We start from the raw sequence: 18,919 nt of genomic DNA on the forward strand, positions 1-18,919 counted from the left end.
GGTTGACCCTTAGCCCAAGTACAATATTTGCTCTTGGAGGGGGATTAATACTTGAAATCCTGGATGGACGCAACTAGAGATGAGCTTTCAAATCCCCTACAAATTGTCTTCCTTGTTTGTGAAGAGGTCAGTGATTCCCTCTGGTAGAGGCAAAGAAGAACAGGACACGACTGCCTGGGAAAGTCATCTCTCCTTAGGAGTTTAGGAATCCCCATCGTTGTCTGTGGAAGCTCCTGTGTCACTGGGAACACAGCAAGGTATTTAACGTTATTTGCTTGTTTGTTTATTTGAATACAGCATGAGTAGCACATCTAGTCAGCAACATCTACTGGTCTGGACATGGAAAACCTACTTCATAAAATAGAAAAATGTGTACAGTCTGTTTATAACCTCTGCCGTACATTTTTTTCAGCTTTCCGAGAAGCAAACTATTTCCTTCTTTTTATGGTTTGTTGTCTGCAAATGGGCCTTAGAAACTGTTTCATTCTTGAAGCAGTTTTGAAATGGGAAAGCAAGCAGGGAAATAGAATGGGAGCAAATGGTGAGGACAGTCCTGCACCAGCAGGCCGGGGGTGTGTCTAACAGTGTCTAACCCCTCACTCTGGTGGGATGGGGAGAAGTGTAAGGACAGGGCAGTGCAGCATCGTCCTTTCCTGGTGCTGCTCCTCAGCTTCAGCATCTTACAGGGGTAAGGTTGCACCTGAATCACCCTGTCCAACAGCTGCCAAAAGCCTGTTCCCTGTGACTGTGTCCAGTCCTATGATCCAACTCATATTGGTGATTTCCAGAGCTGCCTTGAATCTTCTGTTAACTGGGGAAGAGCTCCACCTTATTTTGAATTTGCTGTCTGATCATTAACTGGATGCTATTTTATGACATAACAAAATGAAAAACTAATCTCTCTGCTTTGTACCACTTAGGTTTTCTGGACTTCTCACTCTGGATATCTCTTGTGCCCTTGTGCCCTTTCTCTTCTGTTTTTCCCCCCCCTTCTCTTTTTTTTTTTTACCTCTTCCCTTCCCCCCTGCCTTTTTTTCTCCTCCTGAAGAATTTTATTCTGTCTGTTATTGTCCTTTGGGTGCAAGCTGTTCCCTACCCCTGATTATAACTGTTACCTGTCTGGGCAGGTAGCTGGACTGTTCTATTCCTAAAGTCCATTCTGGTTTGAGTTCAGTGATACCCTGCACATGATGGGTTGCACTGGGTTGAGAAAAATGCAGTAGGGCAGATGTGTTCTCATTTTGGGTTCAGTCTGACTCCTTATCAACACAAACCACCCTTGTAGCTCCTAGACTGAGCCTTAGCCAATATTTGGGTATGTGTGGAGCTCTGAAATGGCAAACTATACGTAGGAGTACAGTGCTTTACCCACCAGGTATGATTCTGCTTTTGTCTCATCCACCTGTTTTCCCCAGGCATCATTCCCAGGACATTTTGGGGCAGAAAACCTTCATTCACCCACAGTCACATCCCCATCTTTAACTGTCAGCTGCCCTGAGGCTCAAAAGCCAGGGATGGATGGGAAGAATGCTGGTTCTCCACAACAACAAGTTGTCTTCAAAAAAAGCACCCGTGACAAAGCTGTGAGTACCATAAGAAGGGGTTTATTTAGGTATGAGTTTCACCTGTAGTGAGACTGGAGACTAAATAGAAAACTCTTTCCTGTCGCCCTCATTTTTTCCTGAAGAAGAACCATGAACCGTAATTAGCACTAAGTTTGAGGAGATGATGTAAACAATTCTTAGGGCAAAATTCTAATGTTATAATAATACAAGAGGAAGGCAGCTCACCTCACCCCCCTCCTGGGTTGTACTCCTGCTGGTAGATGTTTAAAACATCTTTCCAACCTGCTGGCACCAAAAATCTTTGAATCTACAGTTCTTGGTCCCATGCACAAGTATTTTTGTTGTACTTTTGGGAGTTGGTCTAGATCAGGTCTTCAGTTCTGATGTCTGGAAGCATGTGGATAACCCTGGTGAGTCCAGGTGGATAATCCTATGGGGATTGCATGTTTGCTGGAAAAAAATAATTACTCCATTTAAAATGGAATTGCCCTGATCTCTGCAAGATTTACAGCTCTCTGATGTGTGCGTGTCCCCCTTCCCTCCACACACAGTCACAAACATTCTGTAGTTCAACCATGGTCATCTCCTCCCCACAGCTGACAATCTACCTGGGAAAGCGGGACTTCATTGACAACATTGGGAACGTGGAGCCTGTGGGTAAGTCCACAGGGAAACGTGCTGCCCTTCCTGCTCTCTCAGCCCTGATTAGCCTCCATTAATCGTTATTTTTTAACTTCCTTTCAGATGGTGTTGTACTGGTGGATCCTGCTCTTATCAAGGGGAAAAAAGGTTTGAGGTTTTATGCAATGTGTGTTTCAGAAATTGTTATCTTTTGAAGTGAGATGCCGAGATAGAACCTTTTTATTGTTCTGAGGCTACAAATGGTTTTCCTGCTCAACGTAACCTAAGTTGTTACGTGTGGTGTGAATACTCACTGGGTTATGCAAGTGTTGGGATGAGTTTCCACGCCTCTAGTGCAGGAGCATTCCAGGTCCCACCCTGGCTGCACTGTTACCCTGCTGCAGGCCTGACTTGTCCTGTGCTTGTCCCCAGTGTACGTGTCCCTCACCTGTGCTTTCCGGTACGGCCGGGAGGACATCGATGTGATGGGCCTCACCTTCCGACGGGACCTGTTCTTCTCCAGGCTCCAAGTGTTCCCTCCTGCTGACAAGCCAGAGCCTCTTACTCACTTGCAGGAATCTCTGCTAAAGAAGCTGGGGAAAAATGCTTATCCCTTTTTCTTTACAGTGAGTATCTCAGAATAGCCTCTGACTCTTCTCCTTGTCTCTTCCTACCAGGCTGTTGAGGCCCAGTGATGGACCGAAAGTGGGAATTAATAGTGAATTCACATTCTGCAAATTCCAGTTTTGAATGACAGGAGGTGTACAAATGTGGTTTTTTTTTTCTTCTTGCCGTCCTGAGAAGTAAAGTGCAAGATGATCCTAACTGCACAATGATCACTGCACTGGGAAAAGTGCTTTCTTTGAAATGGCAAGGGAATATGCAATGGCTTTGTGCTAGCAACAGCCCCACATACCTATGCCTTCCCATTCCTGAGGGGCTGGAATACTTTACACCATTGCCTCAGCACCAAATCCCTTTGCTTTAAAACCCTTATGGATCAAATAAGCAGATGAAAAGCTCTTTAGCAGATGTTGTCAACAAATAGCAGCTCCCTGCCAAACTGATTCTGACAGAATATGCTTCCAATACTGTCGGTGACAGGTCTGCCTCAGCATTCCCTGGGAGGATCCAGGTTGTGCCTAGGCTTTTTTTACTTTTTTTTTCCCCCCTATCTTGACTGTTAAAGTATTTTTGAAAGAGAGGGACTTGTCACACAAGGCAAGTGTACCAGCCAGAATTCCAAAGGGTTACTGCATGACAGGGATTGACCCACTGTCTACAGAATTGCTTTTGTGAGGAATAAATTACCTAGAATATCTGTGTAATATTGCTTTGGGGTATTTTCTCTTCTTCCTCCCACAGTTTCCAGATTACCTGCCTTGCTCAGTCTGTCTGCAGCCTGCACCTCGTGATGTTGATAAGGTGAGACCAATGGGACACTTCTGCTTATCATGGCTGGGGAAAGTCAGATGGAAAAAAGTCACATGAATATATTTGTCCAGCTTGAGAGTAGGAGAAGGTGATACTGGATTTTACTGTGCTGTGCCACAAATGTCAAGAACCTGACTTAAGGGCTACAAGTGTATGTCACAGAGTTGGAATCGAAGTCTTCAAAATTAGAAAGGGAATCCAGACAAATAGCAGCAAGACTACAAAATGTGCAATGCTGTAGCTTCCTTAAGATTACCACATGATCTGTTGGTTGGTTGCACATAAAATGGTTGTAGCTGTGAGGCTATGTGAAAGGAAAGGAGACAGAGTGCCTAAAATAGATTAATATAGATTGCTATAAATAATACGTGTTAAGACCTGCTCTGAATTAAATGCAGAAAAGGGCTGGTTTGTGCATGTGTGTAAACAAACCAAAGCCCTGGAGTAAAAGTCGTTAAATAATGAGATGTTCTGCAAGGTTTCTGATACCATTTAAAATATTCTTTTTATACTTCACTGGATGCTTCTCTGAACAGCAGAACAGGCCAGGTGCAAAATCCAGTGCAACAAGGATAAGCTGTGTTTTATGTCAGGGAATGATATTCTAGCAAAAATTTCTCTGTAGAGAGTTACTTGGGACTCATGCAGATGTCCCATGATACCATAAACCTGTTAAAGCAAAGGTCAGCTGGGCCTGATCACTCCCACTCCTTAGATGCTGGGAAAGAAGGTATTGGCATTACAAAGCCAATTCAGAAATTCAGTTCAGAAATCCAAGGTGGGCAGGAGAGCCTTGCACACTGGTCAGTCTGATGCTGTGACCTCTACAGCACTGCTCTCTCAGAAAGCCTTTCAGGAGGCTGGGAATTAGGCCTCATTTACCAGAAGCATCATGGAACAGGTAGATTCTGGCACCCAGGTTGGCAGGGATCTCTCTTACAGTGGTAGGAGGGCAGAAGAATTTGCAGCTGGCAGGAATCTGCCAATTTCTGGTGCGCAGAAAGATGTTGAAACATGTCCAGATGCTCCTGGCTTCTGACCCCCATCTCACAGCTGTCCTCTCTCTCTCTGGCAGACCTGCGGGGTGGACTTTGAGGTAAAAGCTTTCTCAACAGAGAATGTGGAAGAGAGAATTCATAAGAGGTAACAGAATGTGTGTGTCTGTCTTCAGCTTTGCCCTTAAAGGGGGTGGGTGCTCCAGTGATGCCCCTCGGTTGCTTGTTCAGCTGTGCCCCACTTGTCAGTGGACTTCTTGGGGGTAAACACGTGTGAGTGCAGAACTCCTGCCTCTGCCAAGCACAAGGTACCACTACGTTGTCCTCTGCTGCTTCCCAGGAACTCTGCTCGTCTGCTGATCCGTAAGGTGCAGTACGCTCCAGAGGAGCCGGGACCCCAACCCTGTGCAGAGACCACCTGGCAGTTCTTCATGTCCAGCAAGCCCCTCCAGCTGAAAGCTTGCCTCAGCAAAGAGGTGAGGGAGACACTTGTTCCAGGGCTGTGGACAGCCCAGGATTGGCAGGCCAGTGTGCATTTTGCTGCCCAAAGCAGCTACTTCATGTGTTGCTGTCTCAGCTCAGACAGACTTAGTCCCACCATTCAAGGGCTATAGGGAATGTAATTCCTGTCAGCAGCTGCTGTTAGGGGAGGCTGAAACCCAGTTACCAGACACATTTGAGGCTAAAGAAGTCACTGAAAGAAGGGTCATGAATCATTAGGAAGGGTCATCTTCCCTTATTCAGCCTTTGTGTGATGTAATCTGGGGGAACTAGAGGGGATTAGGGCTTGGGAGAAGTCTCCTGGCTGGATTTCTGAGCATCAAATTCCTTCCAGGTGTACTACCATGGCGAGCCCATTCCAGTCACTGTCACCATCAACAACAGCACGGAGAAAACTGTGAAGAAGATCAAAGTCCAGGGTATGTTTTGACTGTTGCTTAGGATTCTTTGAGCGGAATAGGACTGAAAAAGAGCCAAAATTTAGTGCTTGCAACAGCTTAAGAAAGTGATTAGGGAGTACAGAATTTGTCCCTTCACCCTGTCTGTTGCTGTTCCTTTGCTGTTCATCAAGTGAAACATTGGAACTTTTTTCCTTACTCTTGTGGTTAGTTCTAAGTCTTAATGTGAGGCACCAGATTGTTCCATCTAGTAAAGAGAGAGGGTCTGTCATCTGCAGTGGGCAAGCAAGGCAGGTCCTGGGGGGAAAATCCACCCCTTGTTGGGGAGGGCAGTGGGAAGGGCTCCCTGTCAGTGTGATGCTCCTGTTAACTGTGAATGTGCCTCGCTCCCATAGAGCTCTGCCTAGTGTTCCAGAAACATGGCAATGAGAGGAACAGCCCCTCTGCCAGCAATGCTGTGATTCCTGAGGAGCTGAGGGCAGGGGCTGAGCTCAGCACTGTGCCTGTGTTTTATTTGTGGCACTACATGTTCTCATGCCACAAGCTGCAGAGCTGAGGAAGATGGTCTGAGAGACAAGAGATGAGAAAGAGAACAGAAGGCCGGGAAGGAACAAAATGGCTGAGGTTCCTACAAAACTCTACAGCAGAAAAAGCCATTTCAGTGCCCATCTTGGATGCACTGTCTAGCGATTTCCAAATATTTTTAGTCTGATATGCCTCTGTTAGGCTTTAAAAAACCTTGTTGGTCCCCAGATTCTGTCCTCATCAGTGTTTCAGTCAGAATTACCTTGGGGGGTTTTGTGTTAGATTGGAGAATATAAGCCATTTGCTATCACAGGCTCTTGACTGCAGTCTGTGTGATGATGGTGTCTCCTGAATGCAAATGCAAAGAGACACCAGGACCAGAGATAAAAGCAGACATGGTTAGACAAGGAAGAGGTAGGTCTTTATAATGGAAAGAGAAGGCTCCCAAGGGAAACCATAGGTAATTGAGTTTCTGTTGTCTCCAAATCAAGGCCAGGTGCCTTTCATGGGAGATCCACCCTGGCTGTTGGTGTGCTGTTGGTCTCTGTCCAGGTCAGGCTGTCAGACCTGGTGGTCCTTTCAGGCTCCAAATGGATGGGTTTTCCTGCTGTCCTTGTCATGTTTCCCATTCCTGAGACTCAGGGCAGGGGCAGCTGTGTTGCTTCTGGCGCACACACACGACTGATGTTCGCTTTCTCCTTCCTCCCTCAGTGGAGCAGGTTGCCAATGTGGTGCTGTACTCCAGTGACTACTATACCAAAGTGGTGGCTGCTGAGGAAGCACAGTGAGTGAATGCTCTGCTTCTCCCTTCCTGCTCCTTTGCACCCTTTTAATGACCCTCCTTGTGAGTAATGGGGGGTTCTCCTAATTACAGCCTGTCATTGCAGTGCTCTCTCCTCTCTTCCCTCATATGTGTGCCACATCCATGCTCTATAGATGCAGCTGGTCTCTTTTTCAGAGAGCCAGCAGGGACCCTGCACAATGTTTCAGGGAATGGGGAGGTTGCAGAAGAGGTTTGAAGAGTAATTGCTTACTAGACAAGCTTAGCAGGGGCTGTGGAAGGTTCCCTGTTGCTGGAAATCTTTAAATACAGGTGCAGCACTTTTCTGAAAGGTGCTGCTCTTTGAGTGGCAGTCATGGATACTCTAGCTTGACATGGATACTCTAGCTTGAGGCCAGTCTTTTCCACACCATTTCATTTGGTTCTTTTTGGCCTGAGAAAGTCCATGAAAACCTGGAGCCTGTTGGCATTATGGAGAACCACTTGCTTTTTTTCACTGCCCTGGCAGGGCAGCACTGAACTTCAGTTTGTGAGGAGGGTTGGGCACACCCAGATACTTTATACTTGTCTGGTGTTTTGCTCTGTAACTTAGGGACATGTTTTCCCTTGAGTATTGGTCTTAGCTAGGATTCATTTTGTCCAGATTTGGAGGTCTGAAGCATAGAGGAAATGGCCTCAAGTTGTGCCAGGGGAGGGGTAGATGGGATATTAGGAAAAATGGATGTGGCACTTGGGGACATGGTTTGGTGGTGGCCATGGCAGTGCTGGGTTAACAGTTGGACTCCATGATCTTAGAGGTCTTTTCCAAACTAAACTAATGTACAATTCTATAGTTTTGACCTACTCTTCTGCCTTAATGTGAAATTAAGCATTTCCTGTAAGTGCCTGTTCTTCTTTGCTGACTATAAAGGGAATTTTACTGACTAGATGAGATGCAGACATATGCATTGCAGGCAACTAAATTGGGTTAAATTCTTCTCCTTTTGGGCAGCTTTGTAATTTCTGTTTTGCAGTTCTCTTGGTTGGGTATGTAACACAAATCAGAGTGTATCATTTCCCTTGTTATTTTCAGGGAAAAGGTGCAGCCCAACAGCAGCCTGACCAAGACACTGACACTTTTGCCCTTGCTTGCAAATAACCGGGAGATGCGGGAAATAGCTCTGGATGGAAAACTAAAGGATGAGGACACCAACTTGGCTTCTAGTACTATGTGAGTGGAGTTTTAAATGGTCCCAGGCAGTGGGCGAGTTATAAAGCAGAGAGGAGGATGGAGGACACCCTTCTGTCAGGACTTTGTAACTGTATGTCCAGGTGTGAGCAGCATTACTGACCCTGTCACACTCGCTCAGGGTGTGTGGTCACAGCTCTGCAGAGCTGGAGCCTGTCCCTGAGGCTTGTCTGCTCTACCACCTTCAGGATGTTCCCCTAGTTCTTGCTCCAGGTGTGTGTTGTGCCATGTTGCTGTGCTACCTCACAACCTCACACTGCTGTTTTCTCTGGCAGCATTAAGGATGGAATAGACAAGACAGTGATGGGGATCCTGGTTTCCTACAAGGTCAAAGTGAAGCTCACTGTTCCAGGGTAAGTGTGACACCCTTTCTGCTGTACCTGCCTGGAGTTAAGAGAGGGGAGTGTGTGTCCATCAGTGAGGGTGGGGAGGGAGCAGGACAGTCCACCCCAAGAAAAAGGGCACATGTTGTAGGATGTGAGGCTCCTCCTAAAGCATAAATTTCCTGGAAATCAATCTTGGCCTGTCCAAAGAACTTGACCTGAACCAGAGGGTTTGGATTGCCACCCGTAGGCACCACATGACTGCATGGCTCAAGCAGGAACCTCTGGTTTGCATTGCAACATTTTGTTTCAAAGTCATAACCTGTTTTGTGAGAACTTAAGTGAAACTTTGTGTGAGCCTTTATGTTGGCGTTGTTCTTTCAGACCAGAAGGTGAAAACATCTGCCTGAGAGTCATAAATGATGTAGCTCAGGTTCTGTACTAAGCCAGCTTTCTAGGAAAAGCTGATGTTATCAACATGAGCTAGTTCCAGGATATAGTGCAAAAGAGGACAGGGATAATAACTCTCAGTTGATGTTAGTTGTATTTCATTCATCTGTCCTTCTTTCTAGCATAAAAATGAATCAGTGATTTGCCTAAAGCCTGATAAAATGCCTGCTGCCTTCTGTGGACCTCCAATTGCTCCTTTGGCTCTTGGAAAAGGGGCCATGCCCAACACTTGGTCAGGAGTTCTTAGGCTCTTTCTCCATGGGAATGACATGAAAAATGAAGATTATTTTTTTAAAAACAGGTTTATTTGGATTTTATGCTTTGTGGCAAGCAGAGAACAGTATATGAGGACAGTGATTTCCATAGTCTACAATAAAACAGCATTTGGTAAAGCACCAGAATGGAAAGGCATTAAATATTCTTTGTTTTTCTCCTTGTTTTCTTTTGTAGCATGCTGGGAGACCTCACTTCCAGGTAAACCTCATCTTCCTTTTCAGACCATGCAGTCCTAGTTGTTAATTCATCTTTTTACCCTCTTTTCTATTCCCATTCCCACCTCCGTAAAAAAAATAACTATCCCTTAAGCTGATAGAAGCAAGAAGTTTGTGCATTCAGCTGTGAAAATGAAGCAATTACAAAGATATCTTTGATTTTATGTCCATGCAAATACACTCAGCACATAATAATAAACCCAGTTCATGAACATGGATATGCCTGGGATAAATTGTGGAGAAATTGAAGTTTAACTCTCCTTGAGGGGAAAATTATGATTAGAAAATATGAAAGAATGGGTGAAGGTGGAGCTGGGGGCTGGGGCTGGCCTGAACTGGGAAGAGGTCTGGACCAGGCATGAATGGAGCTGTGGGTCTGATGCAGTCTCTCTTCTCCCCCAAGTGAAGTGGGCACAGAGCTGCCGTTCCGTCTCATGCACCCCAAACCTGAGGAGAGGAGCCCAGCAGGTCAGTGACACTTGAGTTTTGCCTTTGTTCCTTAACAGACTCCAATTAGATCTCACCAGGGTAAGGCATCGAGGGATTTGTGCTTCAGGAAGCCTTTAGAGCCCACAAGGCTCCAATATGGAGCTGCTCTATGTGTGTGTATATATATATATATATATATATATATCAACCTCAAGGCACAAAATAACAGGCAGAAGGGATGCTAAGATGGGAGAAAATGGAAATGAGTCATGTTACCTTTTCATCTTTCATCTGTGGAATCACAGCTCAAAGGACAGGGGCTTGAGGAAGCACTGCACAGTTAAATCTCATGACTACAGAGTAAAATGTCCCAAATGAAGTGTCAGCAATTCCCAGCCACGTTCCAGGATAAGAAAAAAAAACCCATTGGAAAATACCTAACACATGTGAGCACTGTAAAAAGCAAAATACTTTTAAGCAAAGTTAAGAGGTGGTAAAACTATTGATGATTTTGGAGACCCTGTTATCCTTTATGTTCAGTGATTAGCCAAGAGGAAAGGCTCCTCAGCATCAGATCTGTGCAGGGAAGTGTGGGAACTCTAGAGCAGTGTAAGGAGTAAGCCTTCTCCAGGCATCTTGAGGCTTGGGATCAGATGCCAAAACCACAGGCTGTCAGGAGCATCTGTGTTCTCCTCTCACTTCCTCAGGCTCTGGTTGGCTCTGTTCTCCAGTGGTGAATGCCAGAGACAAGGTGCTCACACAAAATCAGAGGCTCCTGTCCAGCTCTGAAGCAGCTCCTGAACACAAACACAGCAGCCTTTCTGTGCTGGGGGTGTTACAGATGAGCCATCTTGGCCTGCCCCTGTGTTTGGACAGGGGGGCTTCAAACAAAAACCCCGTGGCTGCTTCTGTGTTGCTTTTTCTTTCCTTTTTTCTCTTTGGACCCAAATGTACCTAAAGCTGCTGTTTCTAAGAATGTGACCACAGGAAGGTGGTGGCAGAACCTGTGAGAAGAGGTACCCTGAGATAGATGCTCTGTTCTGTACCAGCAGCATTAGAAACATTGAGTCCTTGTTGTGAAATTGTTGCAGGAATCAAGTGTAAGCGATGAGCAGAGATGCTGGTGATCCACTCTGTGCTCTGGGAGTCGGGGTTTGCTAATTATGGATGTGCTAGAGTGGGCAAAGGTAGAATTGTAAGAATTGTACTCCAGGAAACTCATTTTCACTGGGAAAGCTGTGCCAGCACAGCCCCTGAGCACAGACAGAGCACGGTGAGGGGCTGGGATGGCACTGGTGGCCCCAGGAGCAGTGGCTGGTGAGGGCCTGGGGGCAGCTCAGGATGCAAAATCCAGAGCTTTCATGGACACCAAGGGAAGCTTGAAAGCTTCTAACGAGGCTCATCCAAAGGCATAGGCAACTGTAAAGAATTTTACATTTTTAAAACGGTGAGAATATTTTTGCATGAGTTTTTTTTTTGGTGTTGACAATGCCACAACCCCCTTTTTATTACTTTATAATTCTGGGAGAAGCATTTGTAGTACGAGGAAAAAATGGGAATCGGGCAGTTTTCCCTTCTAAGATCAATTCAAAGGAGGGCTGATGTACTCCTTTATAAAGGACACTCAAAAGGATGTGGGCAGAAGACTTTGGAGGGGAAATGGAGAACTGTAATATTTCTCAGATCGCTTCCCCCAGCACATCCTCTTACCAGGGGCACGGCCCATGTATTGTTTGCTACATCAAAGTCTTGTAGGGGCTTGCTGTCAGAAGACAGCTATGGTCCATGCATTCTGTACACATGGAAACTGCAGCTTCCTTACAAACTGAAGGAAAAGGCAGGCAGCTTCAGGAGCTATCCCCTGGGAAAGCCCTGCAAATGGTTACCTCGGGAAATAAATGGTTTCTCTTAAAAAAAGATACTTTAACACAACAGAAAACTCCTCTGAATCCTGCATAGCTGACTTGAAAATTGTGCTGGAATGTGGGGTCTGAGCTTATTACAGTGAATAAAATAGCCTCCCAGATGAAGCTGGTAAAGTCAAATCCTTTCCAGCTTTATTGCTGGTAGTTTTCCATGCACTGTGCCTAATCACTTTTCCCAACTGTGAGTTCAGGCTTTTTAATTTTTTATTCTACCACTTTAGCTCATGAGCCCTGAGAAGTACAATGTGTTTCATTAGTAAAACACCATCTAATTTGGAATCAAGCACATCAAGACTTAATTGCAGAGATGGAGCTTCAACAAACAGTGTTTAGACTCTCAAAGGTCCCAAAAGATGGAACTGTTCAGCAGCCTGTGCAGTGGATGTAGGCAGGGATGCATGCCTAGGGAATTTCGAGATCCCTCCTCATCTTCTCTTTCCGTTCCCTTTTGTTTGAAATGATGAGTCAGTAGGAACCAGTTTGCCTATTGCACCTCCCTGCTGTACTTGACTTTGTCTGAAGGCACAGCTGGGAGAAAAGAGTCAAAGGAACCAACTTAGAGAGTCAAAGCTTAAGTGGGACTAAAACCCGCCACATATTACGATTTATTCCTTGCAGTGGGGGAATATCCTTTTCTCCAGCCAAGGTGGATTTATGGCAGAAGTAAAACATAATGCCTTTAATCATGCAGAGGCTGACTTGAGAGTAGAGAACTTCAGAAACACAAGCTTCCCAAGCACATGGTTTAATTTTTTTAGGGCCAAACGGGGTGAGTGTGACCAAGTGGCATGTGTTTTATTCCTCGGCAGATTGCTCTGCCCTCTCTGGTTGTCCATGAGAGCTCTGGAGCCTTCATTCCTCAGGGAAGAGCAGGTCTATTGCAGATTGCTTGGTCCTTCTTCCCTGTGCCCAGAGGAGACAGAAAAGGAGAGGCTTGCCACCTTCCCTTTCCTGTGTTTATTTACAGCTTCCTTCCCTCGGACCCCTGGGAGTCTGGGATTTGCATTTTTATCTGTGCTGGGTTTTTGACTGGGTTTAGACCCATGTGGTCCCTGGGGGGTTATTTTTAGGCAAAGCAGCTCCTGTCACACTGGTAAGTCTGTCCTTTCTGCCTGCTGACAAAAAATGTGTAGGGATCTATTTCTTTTAAAGATAGACTCAAACTGGGCTGTGTCCCTTCATGCTTCCAAGACCTTTCCCAGTCAGCAGTTAGCCCAGAAGCTCCTGCTGGGTTTTCCTCAAGGCTGTGGTCTCAGCGTGAGTTCTTTGGTCTGGGGTTTTCCTGCCCATCTCCTGATGTTTTACATTTTGTGGCCTTATGTCTTAAACCCTTGTCTTTGTTTTGGCTGTTGTTCAACAAATAGTCGTTTATCTGCTCCCTGGTTAAACTTGCATGAAAGGGCTGGTTTCAGGAAACCCAAGAATGCTTTGTCCCTCTAATAGTAAAGCAATACCTTCCCTGCGTTGCTATTGTGACTTACAGAAAATAGCGAATTTTTAAAGCACTTCAACGTCTTGAAAAATAACAGAAGCTACCTTTTTTTTCCTCTCCCATAAAGTTAAGAGAGGTTAAGCAAGCTTATAATGAAAATTACTGTATGCCACAACTTTAACTATATGGAATCATTTCTGTGGCTGCATAATGAAAGCTCACAGAAAACCCTGCAGAGAGTATGATGGCATTTCTGCAGCCGCATCAATCCCCCTCCCACCCCAACCCTCAAAACAATTGCTGGAATGTTAATTAAAAAAAGCAAAAGTCTACCCATTTTCTGGGAATTTTTCAATTTTATGGTATTAAATAAGGCACTGGACAGCAAGAGGACTCTGGAGCAGGCCTCTTGCAAGGGTGCCAGTGTGGCATGTGGGAGGCAGTGCCACAGCCTGAGGGTGAAGCAGTGCATCTTTGAATGTAAACTTGAGCCTTCTGAGCTATATAATAAGCATTACTCTGCTGCCACACCATGTATTGATTCAGTAATCATTTATCTCCCAGAGAAGTATATGCCCAAATGAAACAAAACCTATTTTCCCCTTCAATCCATTTTGCAAAATTGGTTTCAAATTACATTGGTGGGATCTCGCTCAGCTTCACCCACATCACTGACACCACTGTTCCCATAGCAATGAGTGTACCTCAGAGAGCAGGCTCTTTAACAAATAAAAATTGGAGGAAAAATGAAATGTGAATGATGTGTTGGAAATTTTAGAAGTTCTAAAAGTTTTACTTTAACTCCATTGCAATCAAGCATACATACCCTGAGATTTTCCAGACTTCATCTTGGCTTCTGGGAGTAGAGGAAACCATCTGTGTCTGGATAGATACCATCAGGACTGTCTTTGCATGATCCATCCTTTGAGGCATTCTGAGGCATTTTGGCTGGAGCAGCCCCATTTGGCAACACTTTTGATGCTGACTTTTCCAGCAGTGCTTTTCACCACTCACCCTTGATTTCAGTGTGTGCTGTGGATGAGAATTCTCCAGGTAATGAGTTCTCCAGTTGCTGAGGCATCCCAGATCCCCAGTGACTTCTGAAGAACGAGGTGGGCTTTGCTCCCTGACTGAAACCTAAAGTGACTGCGACTTGCTAAAGATAAAGTAACTGTGAGAACGAAAAAATACCTGCAAATACAGTCTGTTCTGCTTATTTTAGACTGTGCTGAAACAGCTTCCAGGGAATCCTGCTAGCAAGCAGCATTTGTTAGTGTGGTTAGCAAAGATCCCATTAAAGAAACACAAATGCCAAAGGTCTTGGGGCTATTTTTAGGGAAAGATGAAATCAGGAGTGTTGCCTCAAGGGCATAACCTATCTAATGAGAGACCACGAGGCCTTTCTTTACTCTGACCTCTGATTTTAGTCCCCTCATGTTTATTGAACAAGAGCATGTCTTCTCTTCAGCTGTCCCCTTCAGTCACAGTGACAGAGCACTTAAAGCTGACACCATGTCAGCTCAGAGTCCAAGTGTGTGCCCAGATGTCTCCCCCAGCTGTGACCACAAGCAAGCATAGATGGGAGAATCTGTCTTGGTTTCTCAGCCCTTCTGATGGCTTGGACAATGTTGCTGGAGCGCTTTTCCATTTGGGAGATCAAGTTTTGCTTCATCAGGTGCATGTATGCACATTTTGAGACTTTCTGGAATTCTCCTTATACTGCTGCAAATCCTACTGCTTGTCACTGCTTTGACTTGTCAGTCTATACATCTTTGCATTAAATATTTTGCAAATGTTTTAGCATCTGCTGTTCTAACTACCTGGTGTGTCTTTTTTTCCTCCCTTGCTGCATGTGGCTGACTGCAGGGAAGGATGGGTAAGTTTCTTTTAGTATTTCACATTCTGGCTGCACTTGTTCTTTGACTCTTTTGAAAGCTTCTCAGAACTGTCCAAAAATCCCCAGCTTAAAATCCAAAGTGAGCAAGTTACTGTGGCCTGACAAATGACTGCTCTCAGTTAACCAGCAAGGGCTGACCATGTGAAATTTGATTAAGAGAACATGTTTTGCCTCACAGTTGAGGGAGGGGTATGTTTGTGCCTACCTGATGTTCTGTAGCTCAAATTCTCAGGAACTTAGTAGATTTGACCATGTGCCTCTATTTTAGTACAGAAGGAATAAAGATGAAAGGTTGCACATTTTATTCCTGGACAAAGCCCCTTTCAGGCTGCAGGCTGTTCAGATAGCTGATAAATATGTAGCTGGAGTGGACATGATTCAGTACCCATGAAAACCTCCTCAGTTTGTGTCCTGACTTGCTCAATCAACTGCTTTTCCTGTTAGCTAGAATAGCACCAGTGCCTGTGGGGATGTGATCCAAATCCCCTTGAAGTCAAAGGAAACATTACCAGGCTGCTCCAGGCCTCTCTTCTCCCTCCAATCTGGTGCTTGTAGTCTGCTGGTACAAAACACGGCTGACATCATTTTCAAACACCTGTGTTCCTTCCATTGCAGTGAAGCAGAGCTGGTGTTTGAGGAGTTTGCTCGTCAGCAGCTAAAAAATACACCTGATGAAGAGGACAAGAATTCACCCTCAACTGATGAGTGACTAAAAGAACAAGCTGCCAGAGGAGCTGTGTAGTCAGACTTCAATTAGGAATTTAGGACCTGAGTTTCTAGTAAACTGCATGTTCTCAGTGCACACGTGGTCATGCAGGGATCAGCCCTGAGATCAGTGAACACAACATCATGGATTTCTACTGCTTATTACAAGTTTCACCTCTGGGAGAATGTGGCAAACACAGCCCCTGGTGCTTACTCGAGCTACCAGAGGAGGATGGGAAGGCTGCCATGTCATGACTTCTGCTTTCAGGGCTGCCTAATAAAAAGGTTGGTTGCTTTCAGCACTGGCAAGAGTTAAATGAGGGTTTGTGCAGCCTGCCTGGACTTCCTCGGTGTCAGAATCTGTGACTGAAGTGCCAGTGACCCAAATCCCAGCCTGGAAGGCTGGCTTGCAGCCCTGAGTGATTCACTGAAGTTTCTCAGCAGACTGTACAAAACTAATTTTATTTCCTTTTGGTTGCTTTTGTGTTTATGCTTTACCACATTCATCCAGTGCATGATTCCAGTGCTTGGACTGTCCCCGTGTGGATAACATCCCCTTTCTGTACCATTAAATGTCCTGCAAGTCCCTCAGCAGATATAAGGCTGATACACAGTATTTGCTTTCTAGCATTATGCTGTACAACCACATTGTTAAAGATGAGATAATGTGCACTGCCCAGGAGTTCCTTAACAAAGCTCCCTGTATGCAACCCCAAAGAGAGAACTCCCAGTCCAGGCTGATCCTGTATTTAATAGTTTCCTACAGGCAACACTGCTTCAAAAGAGGGTGCAGGAAAATTAAGGAGGAAATTATGAGGCAGCCTTCCCTGAGGAGCCTTTTCCAAAATGCATCTGCCAGAGGCTGGTTTATGCTCTAAGAAATGAGACTGTATTCTGCAAACTGTTCTCTCTTGTTGATCTGGATATTCACATTATTCATGTAAATGTCTGATCCTTTCCTGAATCTCACTTAGGTTCTAGCTGAAGTGAGTTGCATCAGCTAATTACATTTTGCATGTAAAACAACTGGTGTTTTCTTTTTTTCATTTTTGCTTTAAATCTGCTTTTCAGTGTCCCTGGTTTAAATTCTCCTGAGAAGTCTGAATGCAGGGCCCAAATTTATTAATATAAACTTATCTTTCCCACCCTACGTGCCAGAAAATGGCATTTAGAGCATCACACTTATATCTTAGTTACTGATGTGCTTGTAACAGAGAGGAAAATGAGTGAGACATTTTTGAGATGCATTTCTGCACAATCATTCTATATACAGACCTCGTTTTTTGAGCAGAGGCTGGTTTGTCTTTTGTTGCCGACACCATCGTGGTTACAAGCCCAACTTTTACAGGTGGTCCAAAGGCTTTAACCAAACAGCTTTACATGGGGCCTCCAGCACAAAGAGTTTGGGTTAAAAGTAAAGCCTTCTCCTGTTTTGCTTTTGTAAGCTGCTCTTGCTGGAAGCAGTGAACGAAGACCGCGGCTGTCCTCAGGGTTCCATCAGTGCTCTCCCTGATCCACCTGTCCCTGGCTGAGTTCAGGGTTCCTGATCCACCTGTCCCTGGCTGAGTTCAGGGCTCCTGATCCACCTGTCCCCCACCGTGTCTGTTATCACAGCTGTCTCACAGGAGCTGAAATTGCAGGAGGCAATGGTTTGCTCTGCTCTTTCTGAGCATTGAGTGCTTTGCTGCTAAAGAAACCTGTGGCCATTTCAGGTGTTTGTGGTCAGTATGATTTCGGTGTGATTTTGGGTTTGGGGGACGGTCAGGCATTTGCACCTGGATGTCTGGGGAGGCTTTTCCCCAATATTTTTATTACTGATTTTTTGGTGGCTGGAAAAGAACACACAGAAGATACAATAAGGTTGAACAAATTGCTGGTTGTGAATATGGTGGTCTCAGAGAGCTGGTGTTCAGAAAATCCTTTGAAGATGCTAAGAGAAGGAGGGGGAACAGTCTTCCTGTTTTGTTTCAAACCGCAGCTCCCTCCACAGAGGTGATTCCTTCAGTGTTCCTGGCTACTGGACCTGTAAGTACAGGACTAGCAAACTCAGAGATCTGATTAATTTTCTTTCTTTTTCTTTTTTTTTCTTCTTATATGTCAGCCTTGTGAGGGGCCTCTGTCACTACCTCAGATTCAGCTGTGGTGGTGACTTCTGTAAGCTAAAGTGTGACAAAATCACGGTGCACTCTGCTGTGCAATGGGGTGGAGTCGAAATGATTATTAAATCTGTTCTTTTGCCTGGGCTTGGGAAAGCACTTTCTGACACTGTCTAGCTCATGCTGGACATTTGCTCAGAGAGCAACGAGGGCTTTCTGCTGGTTTCTGCAGCTCCCTGTCCTGTGGGACAAGCTGGACTTCTGTTCTCCTGCCCTTCAGCCAGCAGATGCTGACTTCTGTCAGCAGAAAAAGGTCTCTAGGTGGAACTGTTTTCCTTTTATCTTCCCTTTCTTCTGGTTGTGGTGTTATGTTGATCTTCTGCCGAGTCAGACCTGCTACTCCTTTGCACAGCTGGGGGAGCAAATCCAATTTCTTGACTCCGTTTGTAGGGAGCCTGCCAGCTCCAGGAGAGGGATGAGCTCTGGGAGCCGTGGCATCCCTGGAACCGCTGTGTTTGAACACAGCTTGTATCAACCACGGCACGGGACGGGTTTGGTGCCATGTGCCTTCCCCACGTGCAATTCTGTGAGATCCCAGCTGGAACACGGGGCCCGTGGGGAACGGAGGGGGTGCCGCTGCCCCGGGACGTGGGGCGAGGGGTCGGCGCCCCCAAAGTGCCTTCTGGGCAGGGGCTCGGCTCGGCAGGTCGAGCCTGGGGAGGAGGGTGTACCCCCAGGACCTTGTTAAGTCCTGGGAACAAGGGCAGTGCTTTGGAAGGGGCTGTCCGGGGAGGTGGTGGAGTCACCGTCCCTGGAAGTGTCCAGGGAACGACTGGACGTGGCACTCAGTGCTCTGGGCTGGGTGACGAGGTGGGGAGCGATCACAGGTTGTACTCGGCGAACTCAGAGGTCTTTTCCATCCTGGAATGGTTCTGTGACTCTGTGCTGGAGCAGCCACAGGAATGGGGACCGAGGTCCGAGCTGCCGGGCTCGCCCCAGCAGGGCGGGCTGCGCTGAGCGCCTTTGCGCTGGCCCCGGGGAGACACGGGGGTGCTGGGACCTGCCGGGGGTGCGAGCGGTGCCCGGGCTGTTCTCGGGGGGCCGAGCCCGGTGCGAGCGGTGC

At 46.0% G+C, this 18,919-nt stretch overlaps 1 protein-coding gene across 4 annotated transcripts; it reads left to right on the forward strand.

The window, feature by feature from the left end:
- Window positions 1–144: 144 nt before the first annotated feature.
- Window positions 145–16,527, forward strand: SAG (S-antigen visual arrestin). 4 transcript variants are annotated; one of them, XM_027661817.1, is made up of 16 exons: window positions 145–257; window positions 1,416–1,583; window positions 2,162–2,222; window positions 2,310–2,354; window positions 2,619–2,812; window positions 3,552–3,611; window positions 4,696–4,763; window positions 4,956–5,091; window positions 5,451–5,535; window positions 6,751–6,823; window positions 7,893–8,030; window positions 8,324–8,401; window positions 9,272–9,295; window positions 9,716–9,780; window positions 12,476–12,539; window positions 15,611–15,669. In XM_027661817.1, the coding sequence occupies exons 2-15, from the start codon at window positions 1,515–1,517 to the stop codon at window positions 12,502–12,504; spliced, it is 1,125 nt and encodes a 374-aa protein (XP_027517618.1). In that variant the 5' UTR covers window positions 145–257; window positions 1,416–1,514; the 3' UTR covers window positions 12,505–12,539; window positions 15,611–15,669. The 4 variants fall into 4 exon arrangements, with proteins under 4 accessions (XP_027517618.1, XP_027517616.1, XP_027517617.1 ...); XM_027661815.1 differs by lacking the exon at window positions 12,476–12,539 and having other exon boundaries at window positions 15,611–16,527; XM_027661816.1 differs by lacking the exon at window positions 15,611–15,669 and having other exon boundaries at window positions 12,476–15,468.
- The last annotated feature ends 2,392 nt before the right edge of the window (window positions 16,528–18,919 follow it).

The sequence above is a fragment of the Corapipo altera genome, unplaced genomic scaffold, assembly GCF_003945725.1.
Source record: "Corapipo altera isolate COAL_440 unplaced genomic scaffold, ASM394572v1 175, whole genome shotgun sequence".
NCBI lineage: Eukaryota > Metazoa > Chordata > Aves > Passeriformes > Pipridae > Corapipo > Corapipo altera.

What these genes read in the sequence shown, in the direction of transcription:
- SAG (XM_027661814.1), top strand. Translation starts at nt 1,515, where the DNA reads ATGGATGGGAAGAATGCTGGTTCTCCACAACAACAAGTTGTCTTCAAA. An exon ending in TGGGAACGTGGAGCCTGTGG is followed by an intron (nt 2,223 to 2,309) that starts GTAAGTCCACAG and finishes ACTTCCTTTCAG; the next exon opens with ATGGTGTTGTACTGGTGGAT. An exon ending in CTTATCCCTTTTTCTTTACA is followed by an intron (nt 2,813 to 3,551) that starts GTGAGTATCTCA and finishes TTCCTCCCACAG; the next exon opens with TTTCCAGATTACCTGCCTTG.